At 40.5% G+C, this 14,205-nt stretch overlaps 1 protein-coding gene across 1 annotated transcript in view; it reads right to left on the reverse strand.

The window, feature by feature from the left end:
- The window catches only part of NFASC (neurofascin), a 136,320-nt gene that overhangs the window by 4,224 nt on the left and 117,891 nt on the right, over window positions 1-14,205 (reverse strand). The window contains 2 exon segments of the mRNA XM_015419339.1: window positions 5,042-5,111; window positions 7,203-7,334. Coding sequence (XP_015274825.1) covers window positions 5,042-5,111; window positions 7,203-7,334 — 202 coding nt within the window.

Genomic DNA, 14,205 nt, shown 5'->3' on the forward strand with positions numbered 1-14,205 from the left:
TTTATAGCTCACCTTTGGTAGGGTGGTACACACTCTGCAGTGATACAAAGATACATTAATGCCATTATTCACAGACTTTAACAGGCATATTTTCTGACACAGAAAATTGCCTTAATAGAGTAAAAATAACATGCTTTCACTCCTTCAGTAGTGACTGTAATGGGGACTGGGCAGGCACAGAAAAAACGTGAGGTTGCTTAAGTCACCATAATGAATAGGAATCCTATTATCAACTAGGAAGAACATCTGGTATCAGAAAAGTGGCTGAGAGCAGTTCTACCTTCAGACAGCCAGTTCTATCTTCAGAGTATTTTCTGGCATCATGAAATAGTAGCACAAATGACCCCATACAACAAAGTCACCTGCGTTCATGTGAAACTACTTTCCAGAAGTTGTTGGGTAACAGTATTCAGGTGTGAGCAAGCACTCCTGATTTTTAGCAATCACTTGGCAACTACCCACACTCACTATTGCCATGCTCTACAGAAGCACCACTGATTTGTATTTTGGAAATTTGGCTCTGCTGCCTCCTGTGTTAGGCTGATTTGGAGCCCAATAATGCTATAGGAAAAAAGCAGGCAGTAGCAAGTTGGAGCAGAAAAATGACCTTAGTGTTTTAGTATTCTAGTTCTATTTTATCCTGTTAGGCACCCTACTCTCCTCTTTTCCTATGTAAACCAATCAGTTGGTACAGGAAGGCATAGTTATGGGAACAGAATGCTATCTAAGGATAATGGTTTCAAGCTGACTTAGTTTAGCCTTTGCACAAGGAGACCATTATTCTGTCAGCAGAGGAGAAAGAAGTGACAGTTAACTCTTAATTATAGCTACAGAGATTGGAATTTCGCATGCACAGGGCACCAAAGATGTGAAGGGTATGATGAGAGCATATCAGGCATGCTTCTGTGAAGGAAGAAAGCAAACCAATAAAGAAAGCATGTCAGCTCAGATCCTGTTCACCTTTTAGATTCCAACAGTATTCTTCTCTGGTCTAACATCCAAGTCAGTTTCCCTCCCCTCTCCCACACACCCCAATAAGCCAGTTAGTTTGTAAAGTAAAGCATGATGACTGGAAAGAAATGCTATCAATGGGTGTGCATCTTAATCAGCCAGCCCTATTTCTCTGTAAGGTATTCAAATTCACCTTCATTTCTGGACACTTGAGGGATCTATCATTTCTCTAACTCCCTGTGTAAACTTGTGCAGTAGTTCACAGACGAAACAGCTTTTAACTTTAGAGGGATTGGCCCAACTCATTTCTAACAGAAGATGAAAGTACACGAGAAGAAACTGAACTGTCTCTTTTAAAGTAGTCAACATTATAGTCATAGATGTGTTTTCGTGAACCCTCAAGCAACCCTTTCGAAAAGCAACATAGCACCGTTTGCAAAGTTTCAGATGCAATAGTGTTTGGACTTTAAATTTAAATTAATATATTTAACTTGTTCCTTATAGATTACTAGGAGTAAGGTCTGTTGTGGGGAAAAATACAACGAGCTCTAGAAGGAAGCTCCAGGTGAGTGTCCCGGCTGTGGCTGGTGGGGCGGCAGAGGGAAGGGGAAAATAGAGGGAGGCAAGCCATGTTTATTTCCTTCTGCTTAGCTATAAGGCAGGGCTGTCTCAAGTCATTTTGCTGCCCCAAGTGGGTAGTATGGGAGGACAGCCTCATGGTAACAGGTATGGTTCCCTCCACCCCTGACTTATGTTGATTTGGGGCTATGCAGTGGCAGCTAAGGTAGAAAAGCACCTCCTCCTATGCCATGTCTTCTGGGTTCCAAGGGTCTGGAAAGTGGTTCCATAGTCAATTACATGGTTGCCAACTCTGGGATGGGAAATACCTGTAGATTTGAGGGGTAGAGCCTGGGGAGGGCAGGGTTTGGGGTGGGGAGAGACCTCAGCAGGGTATAATGCCATAGAATCCACTGCCCAAAGCAGCCATTGTCTCCAGAAGAACTGATCTTGGTCATCTGGACATCAGTTGTAATAGATTTCCGGTTGCCGCCTAGAGGTTGGCTTATGTTGATTTGGGGCTATGCAGTGGCAGCGAAGGTAGAAAAGCACCTGCCATGTTTTCTGGGTTCCAAGCAGTGTTCCCTCTAAGCTGAGTTAGTGTGAGCTAGCTCACAGTTTTTTAGCCTCCGGCTCACACATTTTTGTCTTGGCTCATGAAGGAGGGCTCCAGAGTAACCTAATTTATGCAGTAGCCAAGTCGCTCGCTCACAACTTTGATGCCAGTCGCTCACAAAGTGGGATTTTTGCTCACAAGACTCCACGGCTTAGAGGGAACATTGGTTCCAAGTGTCTGGAAAGTGGTTCCATAGCCGATTACATGGTTGCCAACTCTGGGATGGGAAATACCCATAAATTTGAGGGGTAGATCCTGGGGAGGGCAGGGTTTGGGGCATGGAAGGGACTTCAGCAGGGTATAATGCCATAGAGCCCACTGCCCAAAGCAGCCATTGTCTCCAGGAGAACTGATCTTGGTCATCTGGAGATCAGTTGCAATAGTTGGCAAATTTTCTTAGAGGAAATGATGTGCTGTGGCTGGGGAACACAGTGATTTCTGGGAGATTCCCAGGCCACACAGGGAGATTGGCAACTTCTTTTTTCCCACCATTTGCTTAGATTAGAACTGATCCTTCACACTTACATGTACTAAAAAAGGGCATAATGGAATAAAAGTCTGATAAAAGAACATGCTATTCCTTTAAAATCTGTGTTAATCCCCAAGCAGTAGTATAGGACTGAGCTGTAAGCATGTGGCAAGAAGGCATGTGACATGATGAAGGACCAGTTATGACATCATCAGTGGGAAGAAGAGGCTCCATGCCACAAGTGCATGTGGACCACTACAAGACCATCTGATGGTGATGTTGGGTGACTGAGATGGAGGAAGAGAGAAAAGGCAAAGGAGAATTTTTGCATATGTGTAGAGAATTGGAGGACTAACTGTCAGAGTATATGGATGGCCAGGGGAGGCAAGACAGGCAAGAGAAAGCTCTTTCAGGGAGAAGTGTCAAAGAATTTACCCATCTAAAAATGGAGTACCCTTCAATGCTGACTAATTTTGCCTAGCCATCCTGCTGCTCTGCTCAGTGTGCATGCAAAGAAATGCAGAAGCTTGGGTGTGCCTTTGCTCTCAATGCATGCGCACTAGCAATAGGGCCTTCCAAAGAGCCTAAAAATGGTAGATCTATAAGGGCTTGTGACCAAGCAAATGAGACTTTCCAATGTGAACATTTGGAAAACAGTAGTGTGTGTGGGAAGGAGGCGTCAGCCCCTTCTCCATGCATGCCATGGTAGTGATGCCAATTGGACCCATGTGTGCTTGGGAAGCACAGAACTCCCAGAACATATGTGATACTATGCCACAAGGATTTAGTATCATGTGAAGCAGCCCCGAGGCTCTGCATCCCCACTGAGGGTCATAAGCCATGTATTGAAGATCACTGCTTTAAAACATTTTAGAAGAGCTTGAGAAAACCACCTTATTTGTGTGTGCAAATAAGAGAAAGATTACAGTTTATAGGGTAAGAAATCAGTGTGTTAAAAAGTGCCCTGAATGTCTAGTATATCCTTTTGAGGAAAACAGTCACTATTGGAATGCAATGATCACAGAAAAGCTAAACAAGCTCAGTCCTCAGACAATCCAGTCATCTAACCTTTGGTCATATGGTTTTATGCTGCAAGGTTTACACATTGTGCTTCTTTCAAAATAATGTAGGGAACTCTTTCAGCAACTTGGTATTCAAGAGACCAGATCTCACGGGGCATTTTTCAGTAAGTCTTGTAACTGTATTTCTGTTGGTTACCTAGTCATTCTCCGAACACAGGGCCCAAATCTAAATCCAGTGTAATTGACCGAATTATCCTGTGAGTTTTGAATACCTTGGTGTTTTGTTTAACACCGCAGAACAAGGTCCTAATGTACCAAAAAGCAGATTTGCTTGAAGTCATTTATATTACCAAAACACAATTAATTTAGCAAATGCTAACAGAGTTACCTGTTTCCATTCCTTGGAAGCAATGGGGAAACAAATGTAAACCATGAACGCAGGACCCATCTGTGAACAGCCAAAGAAAACAGCTTGCTTTGGGAAGCTGAGATAAAAGTGGCTGCTGTCCTTAAAAGGATATCATTAGGTTGGGGGGGGGGTGATGGTAGCAATGAAATAAGGTCAACCATTATAAATGTCTATGAAGTGGGTTTGCTAGGCTGCATAGAGGCTATTGACAAAATCAGTTATGTAATCCTGTGCAGAGTTACTCCAGCATATGCCCATTGAATTCAATAGACTGGAGTAACTCTACATACGGTAGGAGTTCTTTGTTAGGGTGCTTAGCGGGGAAAGTCTGGAATTTATCAGGATGCTTTTTCAAAGTGCAGAAATTTTTTTTAGGTCTAATCTGAGAAATGTTGGGTTGCCCCTTTTTTGAACATGAAGACAAATATCCACCTTTAAGATGCCACTAAGCACCCTAACTTGGGCACATATGATAGACCCACAAAGTGTTGGTGTCATAGTATCTGTATTGTGCTTTCTTATCTGATATGGTGGTTTTCACTGAAGCAAAATCCACTCTCAGAAAGAATTTAGTCCTCAGCAAGAACATGTTATTATCCTTTCAATTTTTAGGAGAGTTCAGCTCATCTACACATCTAGATAAATCATGTGATGCAGTCCCTACAGTGGTACTCTTGCAGGATGCCCCCATCTGCTCAAACAAAGTTAGAAACCTTTCCATTGATAGGTTAATTTTCCTGTGGGCAGGGAGATTATAAAGTAAAGAAAAATTCTAAATCTGAAATCCTGCAGCTACAGCCTGAAACCAAATAGGTCTAGGGAACACGTCCTATGATTTAGTAAGGCTTGTGTATTAGCCTTTTACTTTCCTTTGCAGAAATCTTGAAGCAGAAGGGACAGGAGGCAGCTGAAGATGTAGATTTATGAGATGGTAGTATCTTGATGATTTTTGAATCAACAAAGGAGCAAGTGTGAGACAGGACACACATGTTAAACATGCTAAGCAGGAAACATACCTGTAATCAAATGATCCGTTATCTACCTTCTGGTCATCAGGGTCCAGGGGCACATCTTTATTTTCTCGCACTGTGAAGATATGGGCAAACAATTAAACACGAACAATAATTTTATAGGACTTATTTTCATGTTTTCCAAACTTATTGAATTGTTTTTGCATTTATGTGGAGGAACCCACCTGAGAAGGATCTGAAGTAAGAACAGTAACTGATCTGGAAGTTTGAGCATGTCTTGTATAAAATAAAGCTGTGGCAAATATACTTGTAAAGCTACTGATCGGTTCATGTTTTTAAATACTGACACAGAATGTGGAATGATTTTATTAAAGAGACAAGAAGAAAAATTAACCATGGGCCAGTGGATAAATGTGATGCATATAAATCCCAAGTCAAGCAGAATTCTAGCTCAAGCCCATTTAAAATCTTGTCTGCTGCCACTTCAGTATTTATTATACCTTTTCCCCCCCTGAGAATGTCAGACTCAAAATTATGTTTGTTGAACATTGGAGATGAACTGGAATAAGCAAATTGTCCTGTAAGTAATACAGTTGGCACTTGTACTGGAATTACTGGGAAACTGTTCCATGAGCTCAAAGAGTTATACAATACAGCAAGCCCATATGCCTTGTTATAATCGCTTTTATTCCAGTATTGTTTCAATGAAGTCTTTAAAAAACCTACCCCTATTACCATTTGGCGGGGGGGAGAGAAAGAGATTTGGTAGTAATAAAAGTACGAGAGGATATTGTGGCATGGAAGTTATAATTAAAGAGAGACTATTATAAATTACAAATAGTAAACCTTGGGATTATTAATAGAACTTCCTAATAACCTGTTTAAGATGATGTGCAAATTCTTTAAGCCTTTCATTATCACAAATTCCCAGACTTAGCCATCTATACCATTTTGTAGCAAAAATGTGCATAAATCTGTCATACACAAGTACACAGTCTTACCTTTCCCTGTAACAGATAACTGAGAAAATGAGGTATTCCTATGGCCAGATAGGGCACATAATAGTTCATCCTGAACTCATGTAGCACCTTTCTACTGTTGTATGTATTCGTTTTCATATTATCTTTTTTCTATATGTTCTGAATTGATACATAAATAAGGTTACAGTTTTGGCAAAGGGCTCAGGGAAAACAATACAGAAGTACCTCTAGCAACTGGACAAAACCAGAAGAATACCTCTTACAAAGAAAAGGTGGGTCTTGTTATTTCCTTCCATACCACTGGATTGTCAGTTACCTACTCTTGCAATATGCATATGCTGCTTGTAAAAGCAGGCAGAAACCCTCATATGTACCCTGGTGTGTCCACCCTTGATTTTTTGTCCTTCCTGCTGATATTGTAAGGAGATGAAAGATTGGAAGAAGTCATTCCTTTGCCTCACATCCATCACAATGCTCTTTACAATGCATTTTCTTTTAGAGGGGGGAGGTGTTACATGAAGGACCTCTAAATGTAACCATAGCTAGTGTATTGCTAAGCACTGTCTCTCAAGAGAGGCAGAAAATGTACTCAATAAGCCTCCTACTGCAGAAACGTTATTGTTTCTATTTGATGTAAGGATCTAGATCTTTGTTACCTTTTAGCCCTTGTAATTGCTTGTCATTCTCATGCACTAAGGCGATTGTTGTTGTTGTTCAACATATAGCTTAATACTCCAAGTTCCTTGCCTCAGTCTTTAATGTGTCTTTCAGGATCTGATTCCAAGCTGCCTTGTACTTACAAGTTGTTAGATCTTGGAAGACATCATGGTGATCATTACACAGCCACAGTATACAACCCAAAAGGATGTGAGGAAAGGCACGATATGTTACTGCTCAGCCCTTTCCCCATCTTTTGAACATTTTAATGAGGTTCTTTCATGAAAAAGTTCTATTGCATGCATTGAAGGAGCCAACACATTGAGCAAATGTGAGGTCAAGCTGTAACAAAGGTAATGGGATCTGTAGCATTACCTCCTATCTAGCAAGAAATCCTACTTGTCTTGCCTTTAATGAGATTAATTCTTTTTAGTGCCACAGATGTTCAAAACATAGAGGTATAAATCCTTCCAGTGGGAAGGCTATTGCTAAGATCTTAAGATCTAATTAGATGCAGAATTAAATACTTAAAACACACACTTATCCTAAGAGACTGCTTTTTCGCTTACCTGGATATTTCCCTCCTCTGCTTCTCTTAATGAAGCAAACTATCAGCAAAATCAGGACCAGAAGAGCGATGGCACACATCAGTCCAATAAACCAGCCCTGAGTTGCAATGTCCCCTTGGTTCTTAGTATATGCTAGTAGGAGGAGTCAAAAGAGACAAGGTGAAAGTAGAATTGAACCACAAGAGAAATATCAAACCAAGGCCAATAGATTCTCTCTCTCTCCCATTCTTCAGTTTTTAGGACTGTTCTAACTGTCCTGCACTCTGTGATTGTGTGCCAAGGAAAACCTGTTTTTAATCTGAAGCACAATGTTGACCACCCCAAAGAAACCCAAGATTCTAAAAGGGACAATACAGATAAAAGGGTTGCAGTAAAGATTAAAGGGTAGCTGTGGTGTGTGGAATGGGATGTGTGAGAAACAAAACATTGCCTAACAAAGGAGGGTACCGTATATAAAATGGAGAAAATAAGAGCAGAAGAAGCTGGGTAACAGATCTCTCATTTACAGTCATAGAAAATATGCGGCTTGTATAGCAAAAGTCCTCCAAGAATCAACTGAGGGCTTATATCTATGTGGCACACAGTTCAAATAAACCAATAAATAAAAATAATTTCCCAAGACATTATACACTGCATTCACAACTGTATGTAGCAAAAAACCTAAAAGGAATCCATGCCAAAATGAACAGTTTGGTATGTACTTTATTTATATTTTCAGCTTTTGCCCATTCTGAGTTCTTGCAGGGGGTTGAACATATTTTCACTAAAATAGAAATAGCCATAAGAATAGTCTATCAGCTTAACACTGGTCTATTAAAACACTAATAAATGATAATGGTTTTAGAAGAACTCAAAAAGCTACTAGTGAAACTCTGAAGGGAATGATTACTACGATTGCTTTTTGCCTTCAACCTAAGCACCTGATAAGTGGAAGACTAAAACATAAGGACCTACTAAATGGAAGACTTTCCCTCCTTTTTCCTTTGTCAAACTTCTTTTCATCAATGACCGAGGATTCTTAGATTACTGGACAATCACCCCCAAAAGGAAGAGAGATGGAAGGTGCCTGGGTGATTCAATGCTTCATGAGGAGGGGAGATAAATTTAGCTAGAATACAATTTTAATACTGCTACATAATCATGACAGGGAGCAAACACATTCAGCTTGAATCACTTACTGTGATGGTTTCTTCTGAAAAGCAAAAAAGATCTGCTTTCCTATTTCAGTATGGAAATACCAGTGCTGTAATGGATTTGTGTAGAAGTCATTTCCCCCCACTTTGTGCATAAATAATATCAAAGTCTTATGTGAGCAGCAACTTAGTGAAGTCAATTTGCAGTTTAAGTAGCACTTGGGGTAGAGATTGTGAGGCAAAAAAAGCCCCGGAAAGGGCCCCAACCCTGCCCCTGGGTGGAGAGGGAAGGAAGGAGCAGATTTGCCACAGCTTCCACATGGCTCCCGCTCAATTGCCTTACGTAGGGCATGAGGTGCTGGTTTGCAGTGGTGGGGGTGCCTGCCCCCTGGCAGTAGCAACTAACCCAAGGGTGGCAGTGGCTCTCATCCATTTCACAGTTGGGGTGGCCAGCCCCAAAAGTGATCAGCCCACCAGAACTTTGCCCGGTGGTCTTAATGGCCAAGCAGTACCCTGGTAGCAGTTGATTCTAGTAGGCAGAGATCATTTCAGCTGACACAAACGTTCCATAGCACTTTAAACAAAACACTCCTACATTTTGGATTTTATAAAAAGCACAGCTCTTCAAGACTGTGTTCCTCCTCATTGTAGGAATAATTAACTTGGACCAAAGTACAAAAGGACATAATGGTTGAGTTTGTGACTATTAAATCAATAAAAGTCTCCCCCCCCCCCAAATCATGTGAATCAATGGAGCTCCGCTATAGCCTAATGGTTTCATCAGAACAGTGGTAGTAAATACTTCATATAAGCACCTTTCAAGTTATCTATGATAAATATTTTTGAATAGCACTAATGGAAGATTATCACAGCTATACAGAGTTGAATTTCTGCCAAAATTATAATGAAGATACACTTGACAATAAAGCTCACAGACCTTTCACAGTCTCTGTCTGGGTCTCTTCACATGGTAGCTTTAAATGTTCAATTCTGCAAAACTCTATATGGGAGGGAGGTTAGTGATTGACTCTCACAACATTTGCCATTAATGTTAAAAAGCAGTGGCAGGGCAAGGGGATATTTTGAGTTATAGCAATGGAGTGGGATTTTTTAACCCTTTCCTCCCATGCTGTTTCCCCAATAGAAATCGTTGCCTTCTGAGCTAATGAGTTACAGTACATGTGTGGAGAAGTACACGTACTGTATCTGTCCTTTTAGTTACAATGAGTAACAGCAGTTCAGCAGAGGAATTTCTACCATGGGAACAAGGATTAGCTCCTCAACCTACCCCTGCTCTGCAGCTCCAGTTTACAAAAGAAGAGGAAGAGATTGTATTTATTCCCCGCACTTCACTTGGAGTTCCAGAGTGGTTTATAATCTCCTCCCCTTCCTCTCCCCACAACAGATACCCTGTGAGGTAGGTTGGGCTGAGAGAGCTCTGAGAGAACTGCGGCAGACCCAAGGTCACCCAGCAGCTGCATGTGGAGGAGTGGGGAATCAAACCCGGTTTTCCCAGATTCTGCCACTCCTAACCACTAGACCCAACTGGCTATCTAAATGCTCCTTCTATTCAATTCCTTTCTACCATTAAAGAAAATGTCATGAGATCCTGCAAGTAAGGTGTAGTTTGGCCCTGAGTATCCATTATCTATCAGTCAATTAGAAAAGAAGGCTCAGTTAAAAAATCTCTGCATTAAGACTTGTAGCTGTTTCTCATACCATCCTCTTTTGTCTTCATTTCCTAATGAAACCAGGTTGAGAAAGTTAAAGAAAAAAATTATATACTACTAGCAACATGAGGATAGACTGATTTCCTTTCTGGCAGTTTGAAGAGTAGTTTACATCATCACTGTATCTAATTCTCAACATGGGCAAATCTGTGGATACTTCAGTCCAGAAACTGGAGATCTGAATAGGCAAAACGGATTTTTCTGCAAACCTGAAACAAGTCTCAGGTTTGCAGAAAAACATGAAATCTAAAGAAAAGGGGGGGGGGAACCCTCAGTCATCATTGCTGTGCAACCACAACAATATTGCCAGCCTTCAAGCCTTGATTTCTGGCAGTAAAAAAGAGGGGGGGCAGGGCTTTTTCCAGGGCTATTTTGGCCTTTGAGGCAGGATTCCTGGGGCTAAGTACACATGCAATCAATGTACAACTTGCTGACACCATACTTGCTTGACTCACCCAGGACTGGTTGCTTACTACTGTTCAACAGCAGCCACCCCACAAAAGCCAGTGTGGTGTAGTGGTTAGAGTTTCATACTAGGATCTGGGAGATGCAGGTTCAAATCCCCACTCTGCTGTGGAAGTTCACCTTAGGCCAGTTACACATTCTTAGCCTAACCTACCTCACAGGGTTGTTGTGAAGATAAAAGGGGTATAAATGAAGTAAATAAATAATAAATATAACTGAAGATAGGGGGGATAAAAAGTAGATAAGTTGATGGGTGAGAAGGAAGCAGGGAAGGGGAGAGGATGTGAGGGCTGTCAAGAGGTGGGAAAGAGGAAATAGTGTGGGGAGAGGGATACAGGGGAAAGTAAAGTGCCCCCCTCAAATCTTTGTTGGTTTCTCACTTTTTTTATACGATTGGAAGACTCTACCACTATATCTTTTTACATGATGCTTTTCAAAAGATATAAGCAGCTTTAATTGACTGAAGGAGTGCCACATGCCCCGCCGGGTCTTTGCACTTTAATTATTCCCTTTCCCTCCAGACAGTTGATTCACCATGAATTTTCCTTTCCTATTATAAAAGCCCTGTTGTGGGAGGTAAGATCCTTTGAAGCTATGAAATTCTTCTAATAGAAGGAGTAGGATACTAACTGCATGGACCTGACAACTGTATTAAATGAAGAGAATTTACAGGGGAGAGGGAATTAGAATTATGCAAGAGGCCTTGGTCATTCTATTAGTAACACTAACATGGAATTCATTCAATGGAAGAATACAATCTGGAAAGAATGAATCTATAGAACTGTGAAACCTAATTCAAAACAATACAAATAAAAAGAAGTGTGAAATGGCAAGAGCGTTTTGGACAGTATGATGTCCAAAGAATTTCTTACAGCATCTATCAATCTTAATTCTTAACATGGCCCCAGAATGGGAATGGGATGGCTTCTACCCCCTCAGGCTTGCAGAAAAATCTAAAGTTTAAAGAAATAATAAGGGGGGAGGTTAAAATCCCCCCCAAAGGAGAATGCCAACTGAGATCTTGGGAGATTTTGACAGCCTTGTGGGGTTACCTAGCAATCGAGGTACTGGATCCCAGGCCTAGGCAACACTGGCAGAATGGAAGGCTCAGAGAAATCAGCAGAAGCCCAAGAGGGAAATTTTTGCCTTCTCATCCCCAGTGTACTGGTTGGTCATCACAAGATATAATTGTTTTATCTACAATGTATTTCTTAAGAGATCATATTATTTGCACTTACAGCAAAGAAAATTCGAGTCAGGTTTCTGGGAAAAGAAGCCCCCAAATGCTGTTTTATTTTAATGTGATACATCTGACTGATGTGACTTATGTATATGTACTTAATTACTTTGTACCTGGGATTCTTGATTTTTACCAATTTTACTAATACCTTTATTTTTATTGCAACAGATATAACATTGCTACCCCTTTGGAACGGTTAAATAAAACAAGAGAATATACTGAGAACAGTGAATCTAAATTAGGTGCCCAAATCAGCAGGTTCCTTGACCACTGAACTACATTAGAAATTAATTGAAAACAAAATAATCCAAACATGCTCCCCCCACCACCCCAGATGCTGGAATTTCTAGACCAATAACTATATGAAGTTAGATGGCAAGAGACAAAGTTCCACATGAACTAATATTCTAGGATATAATTTTGGAAGACATTATTGTGGAATTATTATTGGTTTTGTAGGTATGCAATGTATGTCTGCATTCATGCATATACAGGGACACTAAGATGCATCTCATAAGCAAAAACAGAATGAATTGCAAATAATGTAGCCTATGTTCCTTTACATTTTATATATGAAAGGATGGCAAGATAACATAATATTATGATTTTTATGCTTATGGTTACTACATTTATAGGGAAGGGTGTATTTCTGCATCCGTTCATGTTACAATGTGTGTAACTACTCCTGCAGAGTATTGTGAGAGGGACAGAGGGAAGGCAGTATAGTCCACTAATACTAGTGCATACTTAATCTTGTGCAAGCAGCAGCAATGCTTTCATCAAGACCAAGATGCTGAGGTGAAGCTGGAAGAGCTCTTCAAATGTGAGTACGGAGGGAAAATCTGTCACTCAAAGTTATGTTGGTAGAAAAGTCTTATGGAGGACAGACATTGAGAATACAGAGTTCTAGCAAAAAAGAAAAGGGGGAGGGAAATTTTACCTTTCATTTGTTTTAAAATGATATGTGATGCCTTTCTACAAAAAGCAGTTAAAATAGCTTACAGTACATCAAAAATGGATGTTACTCCATGAAAGACTATCTCCAATTAAAAATAATAAAACTTGTATTCCAAACCCAAATACACAAAAGCATCATTAAAGCAGGTAAAATGATACATCAGCATACACCACCCAAACATACAGCATACAACTCAAAAGGCTAAGAGTGTCTCCTGCTTGGAGCAAGCAGTACATAGACGGTAGCATACAGCAGCTCCTTTAGAGGACAGTATAATCCTCACCTCCTTGGAATGCAGAAAGATGGTAAAATGACTGCAAACCATTTAATGTGAGGAATAAAGGTAGGTTGCCTGATGGTGAATGCTTGAGGCATGACCCAGTACACGTGGACAGCAGCTGTGGCTTGGTGCCAATCTGTCCTCTATATATTGCTATACCCAAAAGGTCCAAAAACAGTGTTGGAGGGTGTTGCAGACATGAAGTTATGCCTGGCTCCAGGCCAACATCAAAGGCACGTTCCTCCAGTAATGCCTGGAACAGTTGGCTACCTCCCACTCAAACCTACAACACCCAAGAATGAAAAAATATCCAATTTATAATTTGCCCAATAGTCTAGATCCAGAGACCGCTTGTATGCACAAAATAAATTATGATTGATGTTGGTGTTGCAACATACAGAGTGTTAATAAGGAGAAACATGGACTGAAACATGTATGCCAAAACATGCTAATGCCATAAGGAAGGCATACAGACTAGAACCTACAAGTTTTTTGGGGGGAGGGGTACAGCAAAAATACCTAACTGATAGCATCCAATTGGTGAAGTACACATCTCCAATATATGTTAGAGAAGAATAATAATTCTAACTTTAGCCTGGTGTACCCAAATGCAGTGAGGAGGGAGAACTTTGCCATGTTTTCCAGTGGGACATTTCTTGCCCATCCAATAGAACAACAACAAAAAAAGTCACAATACAATCTACAGTTTTTGCTTACATTATAATTTGTGAACTCCTGAAAGGTAAAACCAGGGTCATAGTAATGGATCTAATCAGCTATAGTACAGAGATATTTTCCATGCATTTCCAAATCTGAAAGATTTCACCTGACACGAGGAAGGAGAAAACAATATCACATGCTACTCAATACTACAGACAAACTGATATCTAGGCACAGCATAAATGAAACATGCCCAAGTCAAGTACTTCGTTTTCTTGCCTCTGTCCATTAGCAGGAAGGATGTCAGTCTTACCAAAGAGATTGCTAAAATTGTATCAAATCTGTGTAACTATTTACAATTACCACAAAGGCCCTGTACTTTTCAGCTGTCCAAGTGGGTTTTTTTTTTGTATTAGTGTCTTCATTCATGAATAAATTCTCCCCTTTCCCTTGTGGCTCAAAGTGTCTTATTATTCCAAGATAAAGAACACAATACAATAAAATCACATTAACCCCACCCTGCCAAAGTATAGCATG

Source organism: Gekko japonicus, unplaced genomic scaffold (assembly GCF_001447785.1).
Source record: "Gekko japonicus isolate JY-2015 unplaced genomic scaffold, Gekko_japonicus_V1.1 scaffold276, whole genome shotgun sequence".
In the NCBI taxonomy this organism is placed as follows: Eukaryota; Metazoa; Chordata; class Lepidosauria; order Squamata; family Gekkonidae; genus Gekko; species Gekko japonicus.